This window comes from Rattus norvegicus, chromosome 8, assembly GCF_021556685.1.
Source record: "Rattus norvegicus strain SHRSP/BbbUtx chromosome 8, alternate assembly SHRSP_T2T, whole genome shotgun sequence".
NCBI lineage: Eukaryota > Metazoa > Chordata > Mammalia > Rodentia > Muridae > Rattus > Rattus norvegicus.
Window position 1 is genome coordinate 89,099,321 of NC_141541.1, and position 22,902 is coordinate 89,122,222.

Sequence of the window (22,902 nt, forward strand, 5' to 3'; positions counted from 1 at the left end):
GAGCATATGTCAGCAGCTTGACAGCACACCTAAAAGCTCTAGAACAAAAAGAAGCAAATACACCCAGGAGGAGTAGAAGGCAGGAAATAATCAAACTCAGAGCTGAAATCAACCAAGTAGAAACAAAAAGGACCATAGAAAGAATCAACAGAACCAAAAGTTGGTTCTTTGAGAAAATCAACAAGATAGATAAACCCTTAGCCAGACTAACGAGAGGACACAGAGAGTGCGTCCAAATTAACAAAATCAGAAATGAAAAGGGAGACATAACTACAGATTCAGAGGAAATTCAAAAAATCATCAGATGTTACTATAAAAACCTATATTCAACAAAACTTGAAAATCTTCAGGAAATGGACAATTTCCTAGGCAGATACCAGGTATCGAAGTTAAATCAAGAACAGATAAACCAGTTAAACAACCCCATAACTCCTAAGGAAATAGAAGCAGTCATTAAAGGTCTCCCAAGCAGAAAGAGCCCTGGTCCAGACAGGTTTAGTGCAGAATTCTATCAAACCTTCAGAGAAGACCTCATACCAATATTATCTAAACTATTCCACAAAATTGAAACAGATGGAGCCCTACCGAATTCCTTCTACGAAGCCACAATTACTCTTATACCTAAACCACACAAAGACCCAACAAAGAAAGAGAACTTCAGACCAATTTCCCTTATGAATATCGACGCAAAAATACTCAATAAAATTCTTGCAAACCGAATTCAAGAGCACATCAAAACAATCATCCACCATGATCAAGTAGGCTTCATCCCAGGCATGCAGGGATGGTTTAATATACGGAAAACCATCAACGTGATCCATTATATAAACAAACTGAAAGAACAGAACCACATGATCATTTCATTAGATGCTGAGAAAGCATTTGACAAAATTCAACACCCCTTCATGATAAAAGTCCTGGAAAGAATAGGAATTCAAGGCCCATACCTAAACATAGTAAAAGCCATATACAGCAAACCAGTTGCTAACATTAAACTAAATGGAGAGAAACTTGAAGCAATCCCACTAAAATCAGGGACTAGACAAGGCTGCCCACTCTCTCCCTACTTATTCAATATAGTTCTTGAAGTTCTAGCCAGAGCAATCAGACAACAAAAGGAGATCAAGGGGATACAGATCGGAAAAGAAGAGGTCAAAATATCACTATTTGCAGACGACATGATAGTATATTTAAGTGATCCCAAAAGTTCCACCAGAGAACTACTAAAGCTGATAAACAACTTCAGCAAAGTGGCTGGGTATAAAATTAACTCAAAGAAATCAGTAGCCTTCCTCTACACAAAAGAGAAACAAGCCGAGAAAGAAATTAGGGAAACGACACCCTTCGTAATAGACCCAAATAATATAAAGTACCTCGGTGTGACTTTAACCAAGCAAGTAAAAGATCTGTACAATAAGAACTTCAAGACACTGCGGAAAGAAATTGAAGAAGACCTCAGAAGATGGAAAGATCTCCCATGCTCATGGATTGGCAGGATTAATATAGTAAAAATGGCCATTTTACCAAAAGCAATCTACAGATTCAATGCAATCCCCATCAAAATACCAATCCAATTCTTCAAAGAGTTAGACAGAACAATTTGCAAATTCATCTGGAATAACAAAAAACCCAGGATAGCTAAAGCTATCCTCAACAATAAAAGGACTTCAGGGGGAATCACTATCCCTGAACTCAAGCAGTATTACAGAGCAATAGTGATAAAAACTGCATGGTATTGGTACAGAGACAGACAGATAGACCAATGGAATAGAATTGAAGACCCAGAAATGAACCCACACACCTATGGTCACTTGATTTTTGACAAAGGAGCCAAAACCATCCAATGGAAAAAAGATAGCCTTTCAGCAAATGGTGCTGGTTCAACTGGAGGTCAACATGTAGAAGAATGCAGATCGATCCATCCTTATCACCCTGTACAAAGCTTAAGTCCAAGTGGATCAAGGACCTCCACATCAAACCAGATACACTCAAACTAATAGAAGAAAAAGTGGGAAAGAGTCTTGAACACATGGGCATTGGGGAAAATTTCCTGACCAAAAAAACACCAATGGCTTATGCTCTAAGATCAAGAATCGACAAATGGGATCTCATAAAACTGCAAAGCTTCTGTAAGGCAAAGGACACTGTGGTTAGGACAAAACGGCAACCAACAGATTGGGAAAAGATCTTTACCAATCCTACAACAGATAGAGGCCTTATATCCAAAATATACAAAGAACTCAAGAAGTTAGACCGCAGGGAAACAAATAACCCTATTAAAAAATGGGGTTCAGAGCTAAACAAAGAATTCACAGCTGAGGAATGCCGAATGGCTGAGAAACACCTAAAGAAATGTTCAACATCTTTAGTCATAAGGGAAATGCAAATCAAAACAACCCTGAGATTTCACCTCACACCAGTGAGAATGGCTAAGATCGAAAACTCAGGTGACAGCAGATGCTGGCGAGGATGTGGAGAAAGAGGAACACTCCTCCATTGTTGGTGGGATTGCAGACTGGTACAACCATTCTGGAAATCAGTCTGGAGGTTCCTCAGAAAATTGGACATTGAACTGCCTGAGGATCCAGCTATACCTCTCTTGGGCATATACCCAAAAGATGCCTCAACATATAAAAGAGACACGTGCTCCACTATGTTCATTGCAGCCTTATTTATAATAGCCAGAAACTGGAAAGAACCCAGATGCCCTTCAACAGAGGAATGGATACAGAAAATGTGGTACATCTACACAATGGAATATTACTTAGCTATCAAAAACAACGAGTTTATGAAATTCGTAGGCAAATGGTTGGAACTGGAAAATATCATCCTGAGTGAGCTAACCCAATCACAGAAAGACATACATGGTATGCACTCATTGATAAGTGGCTATTAGCCCAAATGCTTGAATTACCCTAGATCCCTAGAACAAACGATACTCAAGACGGATGATCAAAATGTGAATGCTTCACTCCTTCTTTAAATGAGGAAAAAGAATACCCTTGGCAGGGAAGGGAGAGGCAAAGATTAAAACAGAGACTGAAGGAACACCCATTCAGAGCCTGCCCCACATGTGGCCCATACATATACAGCCACCCAATTAGACAAGATGGATGAAGCAAAGAAGTGCAGACCGACAGGGGCCGGATGTAGATCGCTCCTGAGAGACACAGCCAGAATACAGCAAATACAGAGGCGAATGCCAGCAGCAAACCACTGAACTGAGAATAGGTCCCCTGTTGAAGGAATCAGAGAAAGAACTGGAAGAGCTTGAAGGTGCTCGAGACCCCAAAAGTACAACAATGTCAAGCAAGCAGAGCTTCCAGGGACTAAGCCACTACCTAAAAACTATACATGGACTGACCCTGGACTCTGACCCCATAGGTAGCAATGAATATCCTAGTAAGAGCACCAGTGGAAGTGGAAGCCCTGGGTCCTGCTAAGACTGAACCCCCAGTGAACTAGACTATGGGGGGAGGGCGGCAATGGGGGGAGGGTTGGGAGGGGAACACCCATAAGGAAGGGGAGGGGGGAGGGGGATGTTTGCCCGGAAACCGAGAAAGGGAATAACACTTGAAATGTATATAAGAAATACTCAAGTTAATAAAAAAAAAAAAGAATGTGGGATATGTGGAAGAGTTTTAGTGTTGCCCCTGGAGTAACAACAGGCCCATGAGTGGCTGGGGAAAGCTGATACTCTCTATAGGTCTGTGACACTAAATAAAACCACATCACCTTTTTGTCTCCCCTGCTCCATCCACTCTCCACTCCTCACATCAAGGCAGGACCATACTCTGTAGCTCAGGCTATCATAGAATTTACGTTCATTCTTCCTCAGCCTCCAGAGCACCAAGATGGTGCTACCATTCCAGGTCTACACGCATTTCCCCTCTGTATCCCCAAAAGGTACAGAATTATGCATCTTTTTGCTGATGTTTCCTCTCCATTATTGGCTTTGATCACATTTTACTGAGAATTAAGAGAAAGTGAGGAAAGTCTTACAGTTGTCCATCCCTGCATCTGCTTCAGCTCATTCCTCTACGTGCATGACCATGTGCTTATTCTTTCTGTTATTAGTCCACTCTCTTGATAATGTGTTGTCTCCAACTGCTGACTCATTTTTGATGTATACTTATATCTTACAGTTTCTTCTATGTACACTCTTCAAAACATCTGCTTATATCTCCTTTCACAACAAAGCAGGTCTTGCTACATAAGTGAGGCTTCTAATTCCACACGCAACTCTTTCTCTCCATCTCTTTCCCTGATTTCTTTTATCCCTATATTGCAAAGTACTCATGAATGCACTCTACCATCTGTACTCTGTTTGCCAAAGGGACACCTCACCAAAGGTCCTGGTATCTCCGTGACTCAGCAGTCCTTTCTAACTGTCGGCAGTGCTGATGGACACAAAGATTACCAATGGGTGTTTGAAACCTTTGATAGAATCACACTGCAAACACACTGCATTTCCTACATATAAATTTAACAATCTTTTAGTCGTAACTATTAATCACTTATATAAAGCGACTCTAAGTCTTGTTGTTGAGGTGTGATAGCAGAAGTAGGAAGAATTTTTCTTTCTTTCATGACAGTTTCTTGCATAGATTCATTTTTTTTGTATATGAAGGTCATAGCAATCATATCTCATGATTGCTTTTTTTCTTTCCTTAGGTCAAGATGTTTTCCTTTATTGCCTAATCAAAGCACTTTCTGACCTTTCTTTGACTTGTGTGAGTTGCCAGCATGACCACAGGCCATTATTTGTACTTTGTACTTTGGGGGCCATTATTAAATGAAGTAAGTTCTACTTGAGCGTGAGCACTAGAATACTGCAACAGTCAGTTTGATAAGTAAGATAGGAACCGATTGAAGAGTAGGTAATGACCCAGAAATGAACCCACATACCTATGGTCACTTGATCTTTGACAAAGGAACTAAAACCATCCAATGGAAGAAAGATAGCATTTTCAACAAATGGTGCTGGTTCAACTGGAGGTCAGCATGTAGAAGAATGCAAATTGATCCATTCCTATCACCCTGTACAAAGCTTAAGTCCAAGTGGATCAAGGACCTCCACATCAAACCAGATACACTCAAACTAATAGAAGAAAAAGTGGGAAAGAGTCTTGAACACATGGGCATTGGGGAAAATTTCCTGACCAAAAAAACACCAATGGCTTATGCTCTAAGATCAAGAATCGACAAATGGGATCTCATAAAACTGCAAAGCTTCTGTAAGGCAAAGGACACCACAGTGTCCTTAGGACAAAATGGAAACCAACAGATTGGAAAAAGATCTTTACCAATCCTACAACAGATAGAGGCCTTACATCCAAAATATACAAAGAACTCAAGAAGTTAGATTCCAGAGAGCCAAATAACCCTACTAAAAATGGGGTACAGAGCTAAACAAAACATTCTCAGCTGAGGAATATTGAATGGCCGAGAAGCACCTAAAAAAATGTTCAACACCCTTAGTCATCAGGGAAATGCAAATCAAAACAACCCTGAGATTCTACCTCACTCCAGTCAGAATGACTAAGATCGAAAACTCAGGTGACAGCAGATGCTGGTGAGGATGTGGACCCCCAGCCTAGGGGGACATGGGGGAGGCAGTAAGAGTGATGGATGGGGAGACTACCCGTATGGGGGAGAGGATGGGGGCTTATGGATAGGAAACAGGGAAAGGGAATAACATTTGAAATGTAAGTAAAGAAATATATCTAATAAAAAAATAAAGAATGGCTCAGCCTCCTCCACATACGGGTGGCTACTGTTGATAAACATGCTTGACATGCCCAGCAGAGCAGAACAGGATGGAGTGAGGGTCTATCATGTGCAGGAATGAAAATGTTGCAGTTTTTTCTGGAGCTCTGCATTTAACAGTCTGAATATGGTGGACTTACTGATAGAAAGACGGAAATCTTAGAAAGCAAAACCATGAGTCTGGAAGGACTAGAGTGTGCAGACAAAGTGTGATGAAGCACAGACCCTTTGATCACTTCTAATGGCTGGATAGTGATGGTGGGGGAAGAGCATGGGAAGGATGGGTTCTGCTTGGGTTGGCAGATGCTAATAAGACAACTGATGTTAAATGTTAGGGTGGGAAGACAGGAGAATGGTATATTCATGGGCAAGCAAACTCCTAGATGACTAAGGAAGGTGGCCAACATGGATTCTTTAGATACTTTTTCTCTCCAGCCACTCTGTTAACCAGATCAGTCATTAGTTGGAGAATCTGTTAATTAGCCAGATTCTCCAAATGAATGTGGCTATAGCTCACTTAGAAGATTACAAATATATAAAAAGATAAACATTCAATGGATGTAAAGTGACATTAAACATTACTTTATTGTAGTGACGCTTGATCTTTCACTTCTTTTTTTAAAATTTGTTCAAGTTGCACAAGTATGTGCACTTGCTAATGTAAAGGAAATCCTGCAATCAAGGGTATCTTTTCCTAGGCAGAATTTAGGTGGATGCCATCCGTATCCATGGAGCCCATGATCTCCTATAAAAATAGCCTCTTCTTTGCTTATATATATTCAAAGGGATTCAGTAGTGCAAGTGATTGTGAGAAGTATTGTTTTTCCTATTGCCATTCTATTCAGATTGAATTGCACAAGAATGTCTACTAGCTAATACAAAGGCCTATAGGCCATTCCTTACCAAACTCTTCCTTTTAGAGGCATGTCTTTAGCTGCCCACACCTTCAGGCTTCTACAAAGGCTTGCTTTATACATACATTGACAGCAGCAGACACAGGAATAGTGGAGTGGGGCCTTCTTTTGCAGCTGCTTGCAAAGAAAACAGCAGCCATTTGCACTTAGCAAACCCATTATGTTTTCCTTGGGGAAAAGCCTTAGTGTCTTAATGAATAAACTAATGGGAGCTGAGATAAAATTTACTGGAATTTATACAGAACACAGTCTCCGTTTGAAGACTAGAACTCTACAGAGACAAAGTGGCTGGCATTTCAGCCAGCCTAAACCACCAATGGGGAGTTTTTAGAAAGAATGCCTCGAAAAGGAGTGAGGGGCTTTGGTCTTTACAAAAATTCTAGACTTGTTTGTAGTCCATTTTATGCAGATCGTTATACTAAATTAGCAGATTCTCAATTGCATAATCGAATTTCCAAAGAGCAGAGGCAGTTAACTAATGCCATATTCAAGGTACCTGAATATGTATCATCAAATTAGACAGGTTTCTCAATACATTCTTTGGTGCTATTTGTAAAAAGCACCAAATAGTTAAATAGTTAAATACTATTTTCTGGATGCTCATGTTGAGAATGAAGGCATCTACAACTTATAGTGTCCTCTGTTCTCCTATATCCAGTTTCCAATACCCTGACACAATGCCAGTCCTATTCTGTCACCTGAATGTCAAAATATATTGGAACCAATGATGCAATGAAAGGATGATAGAGGTTAAGGAAGCACCTAGTTATTTCTGTGAATGAATTATGCCGTGACTAAGCATTTACAGTTGTCAGCATGAAGGCGGATTATCAATGAGGCAAGGTGTAGATCCTACCTTAGTTCCCTCTCTGAAACTTGGGCAAGTGTCACGGCAACCTTTCTCACTATTAAAACTGGCATTTGTTCAGTAATAGCACTTCCTACTGACTCTCCACAGAATTAGAGGGCTTGCATCATCTTTCTCTTTATTACAAAATTAGGTTTATCTATTAACTTGCTGTGTCAGAAGAGAAGGGGTCAGGATTTCAGAAGACAATGATTTTCTATCTCTACATGCACATGTCCCAGGCCTCTACTTTACCCCCTTGCCTTTGAACACAGTGAAACAGTTCTGTAAGTGAGATTCTGGGAGTTCTGACCTGAGGAGCCAAGGGTCCTGAAATCATACCATGCTGCTAAATGGGCAGAAACAGAAATAAAGTTAGAGGAAATGATCAGCAGGAAAAAGAAAGGTAGTTTCCTTTTAGTGTCTAGAAGGGGTGAGACTTTGTCTGGGTCAACTCATCAGTGGCTTGTCTGATTCACGCCTAGGAGTAGAGAGGAAGTTTCAAAGGTTTAGGTTACAAATGTACTGTAAATAGAATGTGTGAGAACTCCCAAGCCCCTTAGTAGGGCAAAAAGGCTGGGTGTATGGAGAAGGGGAGAGATGTTCTCAAAGTTAATTGACCCCTCTAAGCCCTGAAAAGGGATAAAATCACACTGGAGCCTCTTGTTTTAGAGGGTGGTGACAGGGAGAGCCACATAGCTGACTTCCTCAGAGGTCTTGGATAATGTGACCTTTGGTTGATGTCTCCTTACACAAAACTTCCAGCTCAAGGCACTGGAGTGTATTTCTAGGAACTGGGAGTGCTCTTGCCTCTCCTTCTCAAAGAAGGCAGTTCTGGGCTAAAAGTGGGAAAGAAAACCAATCCTATATTCTCATCATGTTTTTTCATAGAATGAGTGTTAAATTTACTCAAGTGTTTTAGCAAACATTCTAAGATACTGGAGCTTATAATAGATTTTTCATAGGAATACTTAAGCAGACTCAAAAATATCCTTTCCTTCTACGTATGAGTCAGTATGGAAGGCTAAAGAGCTGGATATCATTATAAACTACAGTTAATTGTTAATACTCTATTTCAAAAAGTGGTCAAAGGAGTTGGTTTAATGCTGGCCTGAGCCGAAGTAAGCAGAGAGGTCAAACTGAGGACAGGAGTGTACTAAAATTGCTAGCTAGTCGAGGAAACCTATCTAGGCACATATCACTGCCTAGATTTTAGGAGCAGACTGTGGGAATTCAGGGCTTCTTGTAGCAGCTAGACTTTTAACATTCTTCAAACTCTATCCAAGATGTGTGGGCTATACATCTCATATAAAGCGATTCCATCAGTGAACTTACAATAATATCAAAGGTGAGCAGCCTGGGCCAACAGTGGTTGCAGGTAGCAGGAAGGAGACTCAGCAAATGGGAGAAATGGGAGCAACAGAGAGAAATGTGAAATTTCTGTCTTCATTCATAATAACTTCTAATTCATAAGCAGGGCAAGTAGTCTAACTAGCTCATTATTCATACATATATGAATATGAATATAATATTCTTTTGTATCATCTCTTTAGCCTTTTTATCTAAGGCATCTATTAGTGGGTTTCTAGAAGTGGCTAAGGGTCACCCAATAAACTTAAAAGATCACTTTAAATTAATTCTCCTCGGAAAAACTCATAGACTTCTTGATTTAGGTACTGGAGATGGAGAAGTCACCAATGTCACGAGCTCCTATTTTGGAGAAACATTTGTCATCAAGCTTTCTGACACAATAATGGGGCAGCATCAGAAGAAGAAACACTTGACAGGAATTGGAGAAGGGAAAAGGCATGATCAAAATAAATTGCTTGAAAATTTTTTTCTGAATAAAAAAGGCAGTATATAGGGTTCTAACATGATGTCATCAGCTGAACTGCTCAGATCATTTTTAATTTTTCTCAAAGGATGTAGACAAAGGTATTTCTTGTCCTGTTTTTTGCTCTTTCATCCCCAGGAGAAGAAGTAGATGCTGAATGGGAGAAGCTGTCAGCAGTCTTGGTAGTGAGACAGACTTGGGGAGAGCCAGTGAGATGAGCAGGCTGTCAGAGTGCTCAGAAAAGCTGCCCTTGTCATCAAAGCTCTCACCAGGATGACCAGGTCTGCACGAAGGTGACATGTAAAGTGACCACCATGGCTTGGATGCTGTGCTCTTTGTTCTCAGACCGGTATATATAGAGGATGAAGTCTTCAGAGCATCCCATTATCATCTATCATCTGCATTCAATGTTGTGACAGGGGCACTTCTGGGAATTGCCATTTTCAATAACATGTAAGGAATTTACAAAACTAAACCATTAAATATGTCCTAGTAGTGTGTAAAAGGGATGTTTAAAGAGAAAAAAAATCTTATGGATTATCATCAACTGTTTATCTAGTCATACTCCAGATGCAGATCATTCTCCAATTATTGATGGAAGGCACATTTTATACCTCCTTCCTGAGGGGCTCATTTGCAGACATAGTCATAACTTCACGGAATCGAACAGACTGCTTTTTAGTAAATCAGAAGAAGCAATAAATCTGTCCTTTAACTTCAAAATCTGGTTCTAAGGTAGAGCCAGCAATACTCCTACATTTGGAAACCCTTGCTATTACTGTTCAAGAAAATATTCTTAATCATGCTAATAAACTTCTTTTTGAGATGAGTTTGTGTGCATCACAGCTGTGCACGATCCCAAGGAGGTCAGGAAAGGTCATTGGCTCCACTGAAACTGGCATTATAGGTGGTTGTGAGTGGCCCGATGTGAGTGCTCGGAACTGAACCTGGGTCCTCTGTACAAGCAATATAGGCTTTAGTCACCAGGCCATCTCTCTATCTCTAGAAAATGCTTTTATCAGAGAATAAGAATACCTTGTCCTAAATTCTGCAAGTTGAAGTTGAAGCAATGTCTAAAGTTGTCATAGAAAAGCCTATTTCAGAGCTACAGTTAAGAGTCACTTCAATACTTCCATGGAAAGAAAGCAAAGTAGATATTGTGCTCTGCTGAATGTCTGTACTCAGTTATACATCTGTGCAAGCTACAGCAATGTGACTTTGGACTGGAGAAATAACCCGCAGTGGATGGCTTAAGCAGACACATAAAGAGGAGGCAAAGAGTAGAGGGATTGGAAATATTTCTCGATGTGTGAGGCTAAAACAAATGATTGCCAACACTAAAGCTTACTTTTAACTTTACATCAGTCCTGTACACACGGTGGTGGGGGCAGGTGGAGGGAGGGAGGGAAGAAGGGAGGGAGGGAGGGAGGGAGAGAGAGAGAGAGAGAGAGAGAGAGAGAGAGAGAGAGAGAGAGAGAGAGAGAGAGAGAGAAGCACTGTCTCTGAAATGTGGAAGACAAACTATACATGCATTTCCCCTGTCTGTATGTGTGTGCACAGCTTATGTGCCTGGTGCTCCTGGAGGAATCGGATCCCGTGGGACTAGTGCTATAGAGTATGATCCATCACATGCATGCTGGAATTGCACTCAGGTCCTCTGGAAGAGTAGCCAGTACTGCTATGAGAGTAGAAATAAATGCTACAAACTGAGAGAATATTTAAGATAAGTGGCAGCAAATGAATTCCTCAATAAGAAAAGAGAAATGGGCTGGAGGGATAATTCAAGGCTTAAGGATATTGGCTGCTCTTGCAGGGGATCTGGATTCAGTTCCCAACACCCATATGGTGGCTCACAATGGTCTGTAACTCCAGTTCTAGTGGATCCAGTGCCCTCTTCAGGTCTCCACAGTTACAAATGTAGTGCCCTCACACACATGCAGGCAAAAGTCATATGCATAAAATAAAAACAGAAATCTTTTAAAAATGATAAACAACCCAAACATCTGAGTGAAAAATGGGAATCTAGTTTCTCAGAGAGGACGTACAGCAGATCTAGTCCACAGGAACATGCTGAACCTCACCAGTAAGCAGAAAAACAAAAATCTGAAGACCTAGAGAAGCATCATTTATACCGTGTCGTCCCATCCCATTAGTGTCTATAAAGTAAGACATTTTATTTGACAAAATTTAAAATATAATAGTCAGTACCAAATATGGACAAAGGGCTCTTACCACGGCTCCTGGGTGCATAGATAATATACACTTAGCAAAATTTTACTGTGCAATTGAAACTGTGTGTATCTATGTCTCTGTTCGCCCTTCTCACAAGGACACGTTGCAGGGACACTCCTGCTAATGGAAGGGAACACAGACAAGGTGTTTGTGTCAGTGCTGTGTGTGACAGTGAAGCTTATCAACAGAATGAACATGGAGTATATTCATAGTATATTCATACCAGACAATACTATGTCTAGGACTCCTTGAAAACCACCTGTGTTATTCATTACCTATTGTTGCCATATATTGATATTATTTAGATTTATGTATATTTACTGATTGTTGATTATTTTATTTTCCACTCATTATAAATGATTAAGATGCAAAATATAAAAGTTTTACACACACACACACACACACACACACACACACACACACACACACACATATATATTGTGTTTGCTTTGTACTAAGAATATCTGAAACCTATCCCTAAAACAAGTTTTATATAATACAACATTATTAACCATTATATTTATCATATTATTCATTAGCTCTGGCAAACTCATACCATAAAACTGGAATTTTTTATGTTTTGACTCGTCTCATCCCTTCCTGACTCTATAAAACCACCATTCTATTCTGTTTCTTTCTTCTTGGCTTTTAGTATTTTAGCAAACGGGTACCAGTAAGTACATACAATATTTTTTCTGCATCTGACATAAATTCTTTTTTAAGATTTACTTATTTTATATATGTGAGTACACTGTTGATGTCTTTAGACACACCAGAAGAGGGCTTTGGATCCCATCACAGATGGCTGTTAACCATCATGTGGTTACTGGGAATTGAACTCAGGACCTCTGGAAGACCAGTCAGTGTTCTTAACTGCTGAGCCATCTCTCTAGTCCTGATATATATTCTTTTTAAAAAATTTTTTATTGGATATTTTTTATTTACATTTCAAATATTATCCCTTTTCCCGGTTTCTGTCCATAGTCTTTTTCTATGAGGGTGTTCTCCCACCCAACGACCCACCCCTTCCTGCCTCCCTACCCTGACATTTCCCTACACTGTGGGGGGTCCAGCCTCGACAGGACCAATGTTCATTAAGTTCATTCATGTTGTAATAGGTAAGTTCTCATTGTAAAGTCTTTGTATGCATATGCATATACATTTATGTAAAACTGTGACACAATGTGAGCACTTCTGCCACATTTTCTTTGCTAATTCCTCTTTTTCCTCATCTGTGGATGGCCTTCCCTTGTGTTCACACTTTTGCTATTGTGGATAATACAGCAATAAACATGGGAAGTGCAGGTATCTGTACAAAGTACTGACTTCAGCTTTGTGTAGCTGAAAGAGCAGAAGGATAGCTGTATCACAGTGATTGTGTTTAGTCACTGGCTGACTGCTGTATTGGTTTTTTAATGGCTGGTACCAGTTTGCTTTTCTGCCACCAGTGGGCCAGGGTCTCTTTTCTCCACATCCTCACCAGTGCTTACTTTATCTTGACTCTTTGAGCGTAATGAGACTTGTGTGAGGTTTTATCTCTGTCACTGTGCTCTTATCTCCCTCCAGATGATCATGGTGGACTCTCTCATGATGCTCATTTCAATGACTCTGAAAACATTTCCATTGAGGAAGCTTCCTATTTCAAAATTAGCTGCTTGGTTTTCCTTCCTTCTTTCTCTCTTTCTCTCTTTCTTTCTTTCTTCCTTCCTTTCTTTCTTCCTTTCCTTCCTTCCTTCTTTCCTTTGTTTCTTTGTTTCTTTCCTTCCTTCCTTCCTTCCTTCCTTCCTTCGTTCCTTCCTTCGTTCCTTCCTTCATTCCTTCCTTCTTTCCTTTGTTTCTTTCCTTCCTTCCTTCCTTCCTTCCTTCCTTCCTTGCTTGCTTAAGACTTGTGTAAGTTCCTCAACAACTATAGATATTTAGCCATTTTTTGTGTATATGGTTTGCTAATAGTTTCTTTTAGTTCACAGGCTACATTTTTGTTCCTTTTGCTAATCCAATTTTTCTGCTTTTGTTTGTTTTCTGAGTGAATGTTGAGGTATGTCCCTTCTAAATCAGAATCCTTGCTAAGACACAGTAAAGGACTCTCCCTTCTGTGCTTTCTTCCAATAATAGACTTCATTGTTTTTAAGTTTTTAGCACCTTTGAGTTGACTTTTGAGTGTGCCATAAGATGGAGGTTGGCTAACTTTTGTGTACAGTCTCAGCTTACTTCTCTTGGGACTGGCTCTTCATAGGCTTTGCTCTCTATAGGAGACACAAATCCATGGCTCCTTTTAACTCACTTATTGGCTCTACTTTTCATTGTCCTAGAATGTTCTTTTGGTGCTAAGGACTTTCACTATTAATGGATAAGTACACTAGAAATACAAGGTAAACTATTAATGTTCTTGGAGAAAAACCTTTGAGGAGATGGTTTAGACTTCGCCTCTGTCAGTCCTTGGTCCCTACTCTCATGGAGAGTCCTCTAATTCTGTGCTCTCTGAGGATGGTTGTGTGAGATTGGCACTCATCGGAGCTTTCTGACAAGCATCTTCTCTACTTTGCTGTTTCATTTGCTACTTTCTTTTGTTTCCGGTTCCCTGAAAATACACTTTCCAAGGAAGAACTTGGCCCTATCACAGAGACATTTATGGATGACAGATGAATAAATATTAAAATGTTTTATATAGTCTTGGTGAAAGCTTTCCAAATAAGAAGACCTACATAATGACTCTAGCAGGAACTTGAACTGTTCCTGTAAAGCCAGAAAGGAAGAACAATATTCACTATAAAGAGTTCAGATGATATTTTGGGACTTTACTTTTTAAATTATATCATGCTACTTTTTTATATTGACAGTTAAGGCTGTATTTGTCATGTACAACATAGTATTTTGTAAGTATATGTTGTGAAATGACTAAATATTGGTAAATAAATTGCATATATTATATAGTTATCATTTATACCTATCTATAGCATTCTTCAGGACTCTGATATCTTGTGAACTGTAGTCACATTATATATTATGAATCCCAAATACATTCTTCTTATCTAACTGGACATTTATGTCCTTTCCTTGAACAATATCCCTCTATACTTTGATCTTTCCAAATGTCCTAGCCTCTGGTAACTGTCACTTTCAGTCTACCTCTGAGTTCTACACAGACCACTGAGCATACACAATTCAGTGCCTGGCTTGTTTCACTTTACATATTGGTCTCCAGATTTATTCATGTAGTTGCAAATGTCATGATTTCCCTTTTTGTACTGATGACTAGTACTCTGATATGTAAGTCTGTTCATCTGTTGTTGAAAGTATAGGTTGTTTTCATTTCTTAACTACAAGAGATAGTACTGACTGTGTTATTTCAATTTCTTTCTATAGCATTTATTCTGTATACATTGGAGAAAGTTTTGGAAATTCTATTTTTTTTTAAAGATTTGAAGCCAGAGAAGGTAGTGGGCCATGAACAGTAAAGCTATGGTATATAATTACTAAAAAACCAAGTACATTAAGAATAATCCCCTGAAGGTCCACAATATGGTGACCTAAGTCTCAACCTTCCAGAAAACTAAAGTTATGCTGAATCACCAAAGTTTGGTGAATCACCTAGATAGCTTGAACATCTTAGATGCTACCCTGAACCAAAAAAACCCAAAAAAACAAAACAAAAAACCCCCCAAAATCACAATCTTCAAAATTTGAGTCCAGCATTTCCTTTCCCACCACTGAAAATCATTACATGAACACCTTTAGCATAGGAGAGGGGGAATGGCAGGCCCAGGTCTTATGGGAACTGGAGTTAAAAACCACAGGGAGTAGGTGAGAATAACATTAGCAAAAGCTGAAAATTATTGCATTCCCTTCCAAACAAAAGAAAATGAGAGGCGTTGGGATAGATCCAGAAGCACTTTGAAGTAGGAAGAGACAGGTCAAATGACTTCAGCTTTCTCATCAGGTAGGAGGGGTGATAGTGTAAAGGCGGTAGTCATCAAAGTGGTTCTGGGAATCAGCCTTCAGAAGTGCGTTTCTGGAGCAGATGACACACTAAATGCTTTAGCACTTTGAAGCATATCCTGCAATCATTGTTCCGATTTTATAGATGAAGAAACTGTAAAGTTACTCATTGAACAATTTGCTTGGGTCATATAGTGAGCAACACAGTTGTTCTGCAAGGAGTCAAGTTCTGCCATTAGCTGATCTGTAGTCTTAGGGTGGGAGGGGACATTGAACATAATTGGGCTAGGGCAGTGGTTCTCAACCTTTCTAATGCTGCAACACTTTAATGGCAGTTCCTCATGTTGTGGTGATCTCCAGCCATAAAATTATTTTCATTGCTACTTCATAACTGTAATTTTGCTACTGTTAGAAATTATAATATAAACATCTGTTTTTTTGGTAGTCTTAGATGACCCCTGTAAAAGTGTTGTTTGACCCTAACAGGGTCACAACCCATAAGAACCTCCGAGCTAGGCACTATCAGGGACTCACAGGCAATATGAAGATGGGGTAGCTTATTGGGTCTAGATAGGGCACTAGTTCATGCACGGTTCATGGACAACCTCTACTTTGTGGGGCTCTCTAGTAACAACTGTCAGCTCGAGATTGAGAGTACATTTTCTCAGGTAAACTCACAGAGTAAATGTTATCTAGCTAGAAGGTCAGAGTACATTTCCCTTTCGTGAACAAGAAGACTATTAAGGATTCTAGAGATGACTAGAACGTGGTAGGTTCATGTGGAATACACGGATGAACTCCAGCAGGGAGAAGAAAGAGAAATGACAAGGAAAAGGAAAGAAAAGAAAAGAAAGAAAGAAAAAAAGGAAAGTTCAAAAATTTCAAATCTTCAGAAATAAAACTGCATTGTAAATCTAGAGAAGTTTTAGAGTGATGAGGGGGAGAGTGTTACTTGGGTTTTAAAGAACGTTTCCATTGTGCTAAACTAATGACCACCTTTACATAAAGCCACAATCTAAGAACTCATTTAGCACCAAGATTTTGTTGTAGGTGCTTAAGACAGCACTATAAATTGTTCTTTGAGGAATTCAAAACATTACTACTCTTTTAAAAGAATACTAGCAGTCCTAAGATAGACTCTTCCATGCTCAGGGTAGGCCTGAAGGACATTGTCAGGGTCAACTTGAAGGATGTGGCCATCAGGGTGGAGCTGAAGGATGTGACCATCAGGGTGCCTGAATGGTGTGACCGCCAGTTCTGAGATTAGTTCAGACAACAGATGATATAAATGGCCCAGAAACATCTGCTCCTTTAAACGGAAAATTCAGCTTTTGAGTTAAAAATAATAAAATATAACACACTAGTTCCACTCTTCTTGTTTCAGCGAGGCTATTATTGGACTAAATGGACACAAGAGAGGACTGGCCACAGTCCTCTTTCCCATATCAAACGCATTTAGAAATATTACTTAGCAGTCTGTCTTTGGTTTCTAGCCACAAATGAGCGCATTGCCTGTTACCCATGGAACTCCTGAGAAGTGAGACTAATTAAGATCACTGTGAGCTCGTAGTGGAGGATCCCACAAAGCTAAGTGGCAGCTAATGTTTACCAACTTGGTTACTAGCAGCGAAGAGTTTTGATCTGAGAGTCTGATGCGTTAATCATGAGGCCAGTCCGTTTTGTGGTTCAGCTTCACTGAGTGCGAATTGTTTATAAATGCAGTAGGGCAAACGTCAAAACAGATACACCAGCCCAACACAAGCTATTTTCTGCGTGAAGTTAAAGCCCTTCTGACAAGGAAACATTTTATGAATTTCGAGGTCCTGACTTCTTGCCACAAAATTCCTTTTCTTTTAGCTTCCCTTAATTCTTCTGGAGGCAATTAGGGAAAGCGTGGCTGAAGGTGGATACATAAAGAAAGCCACATGGGAATGAACTAAAATGGATCTGTGAAGGCAATGCAGAAAGAAAGATGCCTTCCTTAGAACCCATTACTGTAAATGGGGAGATACCTATATGCAAATGTCAAGTGCAAAGCCAAGCTTAGAGGCAGCCTTGCCGTCCCTAGCTTCTTCACATTCTGCTTCTGTTGCTATGCTTGGAAGTACAGACAAGGGCATTCTCAGTAAAAGATGGTGGTGTGTGCTCCAGTTCTAAGCTCCATAGCCATTTTCCATATGTGATTTTCCTTACTGTGGCTGTGCCGGCACCCTGGCCCACTCATTCTCACATTGCTATGTGCAGGTTGCCCAGGCCTATCGCCAAGAACAGGTCATTTTACCTCATCCATACCATTCCACCTGACTGGGGACTCCTGTTTTGTGAGGCTGGACTCAGGTGAACTGCTCTTTGCTTGTGAGCTGAGGCTCTGTGGTTGCTGAGGCTGTCCACTCTGAGAAGTTAAACCTTGAAATCTGGTTGGAAGATTTTCCTCCTTTCAAAAATCTGAGCAGTATTCATTCTAGTAAGGCTTTGAAAACCCAGTTCCCTTCCACAACTGCACAAGTGTCTGCTCTGTCCTTAAGCAAGGAAAGTGTGTGAGTGGTGAGTGACAACTCAGGAGTCTAAGGTTTCCCAGTGCGGCAGTGAGGTCAGTCTTTTTTTTTTTTTTTTTTTTGAATGCTTATGGCAAACACAGGTGCTAAAATATATGGAAACCTAGAGACTGTCCTAAAAATAAAACAAAACAAAACTTTGTTTTTGACACGAATTATTTGACAGTGGCATAAAACTTGCAAACATGATCATGGCAGTAAAGCTGATAGGATCAGAATTTCCAGGGATGCTTAGCAAGCAAACAGAACTGATGTTTGCAGACCTTGACCCCAAAACATCAGGCCATGTAGGCTCAAACTAGCTTCCAACTACAATGGGTCCCTAGTGTGATCAGCGGTACAAGCATAAGGGGCCACATGGCAGCAATCGTTTCTTATTTTTAAAGCAAACATATAATCTTGTAAATAGTTTTAGACTCATCGCTTTGCTGGTTCATTGACCATAAGTACCTTCAATTTACACAGCCTTGATAGGAGAGCATTTTGCAGATATATTAGTATGACATTAAACAAGTCTGCCTCAAAACTTTCAAATTCCACTGTCCAGACATGAACACAAAGACGGGTAGTTGTAATTAATGTGTCTGCCGCTGGGCAGCCATCTCCTGAGTACAAATGACGCTATGTTCTCTGTTAATGGAGTTCCGAGGAGGCAAAAGGCCTTCCGGATAATTTCATGGAACAAGAATGTCCCCAGTAGTGTAGGATTATCAAGAAGGGGAGTATCTTCAAATGCAAATTTCCTGACATTTCCAGCTACTAGAATAATTACCCTACCGTGGTGGACTAATAATAACTTAGTTAAAGGTTTCATTTAAAGCGATCAAATGTAATGTGCGAGGCATGAACTAAGATAAACACCATTTCCAGTCGAGGACTTGCCAAGGGAAGCTTTTCTCTCCCCTTCCTCCCACACACTGAATGTCACAGGCAATGAATTGAAATTACTTCTGTGAAGTGGAGAGGTGAGTGCACAATGTGGGCCTTGCATACTTCACATGAACCCTCACTCCCTCCCACCTTCCTGCTGCTTATGCCTTGCCAGGAGCCTGGAGCCTTCCCAGAAGGCCTCAGTGGGCCTGTAGACACTTGATGCCCCAGGGAGGGAGGATACCTGGGGCAGGGGTGGGGTGAGGGACTATCCTGTCAGAGGCAAAGGGGATGGGGGGAAGAACTCTATGAGAGAGAACCAGGAGGGGGACAATATTTGCAATAATAATAATAATAATAATAATAATAATAATAATAATAATAATGAAGTAACTAGTCTTTGAAACTTTGAGTTTTTTTTGTGCTAAAATTTCAGTTAATGAACAGTTTGAAATCCAAACCCCCCCCCCTCTCTCTTTCTCTCTCTTCCGTTTTAAATTCCTATGGAAAAGCTCCATGCAAATCTTCAAAGGAATCCTTTGGAACTATGAGCAGACTTCTGAGTTTATTTTGTGTCTACTCCGTGTTTGGCTGCACAGTGAACACACTGGAGTTAAATCAAAAAGAGTTGCCCAAGGGCATAGAAAAATCTTTAAAGGAAATTTGTTAATAGGGACTGGATGCTATAGACTGTTCACATTTCGTTGACCCAACATTATTTAGTGAATTTATGCTGTCTTGAACGAGTGACATACACTCAGATGTACTGCAGTTCTTGTGTGTAATAAAACAATCAGAAAAACTTAGTTCACCTTCGTTGGGTATTCAGGAAATCAAACTTTGACACATCTCTTGAAACATGATGCCGACATTTAAACAAGGCTGGCCAAACCTAGATAGCAATATAGAACTTCGTATGACTTGACACAGCTGCCCGAAGCCCGGTATAAAACTGCTTGTAGCAGAAGAACAGATCTGTAAAAGCTACACCAAGAAAAAGACTGAGAAAATAAATAAAGGTGAGCATGGAGGGTGTGTTTTGATGGCCATAATAGGGATAATTATAAATATCCATTTATTTCGTGAGTGATTATCAGTCAGAAATAGCTTCTGGATCAGGAATGGGGGTTGTCCTTAGGATACAAACCACTCTTAAGGACAACGCCTGCCTGGCAGTAGGTGACCGACACGGAACAAGCTCAGTGGCATCTTTAGAGGGTCTGTGTCTCGCAGTGCTGGCCCGGGCATTTGTTTGTATTTATTTACCTTCTAGTTCCTTTGCACGTCCATTCTGACTTTGTGTTCATGGGATTCCCGGTTGTGTGAGTGTGCCTGTCTCTTGTGTGTTTCTCATGTTTTTTCTGAGGCTCCTTGGTTCCTGTTTGCTTTGTCCTGTTCTGTTTTGCTTTATTTTGCTTTTGTTTTTATCTTATTTTATCTTATTATTAGTCGTTAGATGCCTGTTTAGTTTTCTAGTCAGAGACAGAAAGGTGTTGGTTTTTCTGGGAAAGGAGGTAGGGAGGAACACGGGGGAGTTGTGGGATGGGAAACCATAATTTGAACTGTATGATTTTTTTCTCTATTCATACAAAATCTATTATTTTAATAAAAGAAAAATAGAAAAAATTTCATCGTTTTTAAAATTGCTAGGTCGTCTTCACGAACAGAGCTTGAATTTAGTGTAACATCCAGATGCTGATCTCCTTGTATCAAATGGAGCCCTTCCTTTTTCTTCTCCAGCGAGCCCTAGGTAAATATCCTCATGGGAGTTGAGGAGTCGTGAATTGGAAACCAGATTGGCTGAAGACATGGCCTCCAGTCAAGATATACTTACTGAAAGGTATGAAATCCTGTGGAATAGAAAGTCCAAAGCTAGACGTATGCTTTTTGAAATCTCTCATGTAATGAGAGCCTGCTGTTCCACAGAAGGAGGCCTAGAGCAAATGTGGGTTTGAGGTGCATTTATCTCACCTGACTTACTATATAATCATACTTTTTATAATTATGTGTAACGTCTGATACATTGTGAAATAAGAAACATAGTTCAATTAATAAATGTTGTCAATTAAATAAACAAGACCAGAGCTGGTGTGTGCCTGGCCAGAATTATCAAACAGATAAATCAGTGTGTTTTCACTAGATAAAGTTTGGACTCTCTTGGAACAGTACTGCTTGCTTCTAATTACAACTTCCAAAATACATTTAAATATTTATACATAACTGATACTGCAAGAAAAGCCAAATAACCCTCTTTATTTTTGGCTGAAGTAGTCAAACAGGAAGGAAACTTGGATGCAAATTTTGCCTAGTTTTTTTTTAATCTCCATGTTTAAAGTCGCATATTTATCAATGACATATAGGATTACAGATACGTCTTACAGATGTAATTATTTGTGCCTTCATCCTGGAGACACCTCAAAACCAGATTTCAATGAAAAGGTTTACCATACCAACATTTTAATGTTATCCTTAAAGACAATGAATAGATTAATGAATAAATAAATAAATATCTAACATTACTGATTTCTAGCAACTTTTAAAGATGGAGTATTTGTGATTATACTTATCCTTAAGACAGAGTCAAACTTTCTCCAGTGGGTTTTGTAAAAGGAGAAAGTGTTATTTTCCCAAATAAACCCGTTTGTAGCTTGCTTCAGTTTAGACTCACTTGAAGGATTGCTCTAAGGACTGACACAGCCTAGAACTTTCACTTACAACACTTTGAAACCAGCCATCACCTCGGCTGAGGGCTCTGTGCACCGAAGGTATACAGCACATGCTATTTTCCAGGGCAGGCGACTCTAGTTTAATTTTGTGCAGCCAAGAAATATATTTGGTCTCATCAAAATCCCCTTGAATATTAATTTCAACTTTAGATTCTATTTTCTGATATTGTTTTTGTTGAGTTGGTTCCATAGGCCTACTTACAATCAATACCAGTGACGAAAATTGTCATTAAATGTTTTATAACAAACACGATGCACCATCTCTCCCATTTTGTTAATATGAATTACATTTAAAACTACGTAATAGTTATTAGACTATCATTTCTGATAATCATTTATTCCATCACATTATCAATCATCAGGCATTTTTTCAATCTTGAAATTAGACAGTATGAGGTTTTTTTTTTATCATTCTATGACTTTGAACTTCTTATATAACGCCCTACAATTCATTCATTTACATTTTCTTTTGAGATAGGCTCTCCCTAAGTTACCCAGTCTGCTCTGGAAGTCTTGATTCTTCTGTCTCCATCTTTCTGAGGTGCTGGAATTACAGGCACCTAGTACTAAGCCTGGATTTAGAAAGGAAAATTTAAAGCTGAATGAACATGGAAATAACTTACCTTTGATTCCTTGAACTTGGAGAAAAATCCACAAAACCAAGATAGCATGTTTAATCTCCAAATTCATCCTGGCTCTGTGTACTGGTAATTCTGAAAAGTCTCAGAACAATACCAAGTCACACTTAAAGAAATAAAATGACTGAAATATGAAAAATAATTAGGCCTAGGTGCCGGCTGGCTGAGTACAGATGGCCTCCCTGGTTTACCCTACGAAGGCGCTAACTTGAATATCCTGAAGTAGGCCCTCTCTGGGATAATCTGCTTATCTTCCCCTCAGGAGTAATCTCTGTGGAGGGCCAGCTGGAGTAACCCTTATCTTATTAACCTCTGGAGGAACATTTGTCAGTCTGCTCCAGGACCCAGAAAGCCAGTGTTTTCAGACACACTCCCTTCTCACTTACAGGTTACACAGAGAGTTGGCACAAGTCCTTTCACAGGCAGGAGGCTGACAGCTGAAGTTTTCTTTTTTCTTTTTTTTTTTTCGGAGCTGGGGACGACAGCTGAAGTTTTAAAAGGACCTGTCGTAGGAACATCCACGTAGGGCTTCATTGCTATTCCTGGAGTGTAAGGAATACATTGTTCTCCACGGGTAGCAG

At 39.8% G+C, this 22,902-nt stretch overlaps 1 protein-coding gene across 1 annotated transcript in view; it reads right to left on the reverse strand.

Moving 5' to 3' along the window:
- Impg1 (interphotoreceptor matrix proteoglycan 1) overlaps nt 1–22,526 on the reverse strand; it is a 146,353-nt gene extending 123,827 nt beyond the window's left edge. Inside the window, 1 exon segment of the mRNA NM_023958.2 lies at nt 22,307–22,526. Within this exon segment, the coding sequence (NP_076448.2) occupies nt 22,307–22,373 (67 nt within the window). The 5' untranslated portion in view covers nt 22,374–22,526.
- Between the last annotated feature and the right edge of the window lie 376 nt (nt 22,527–22,902).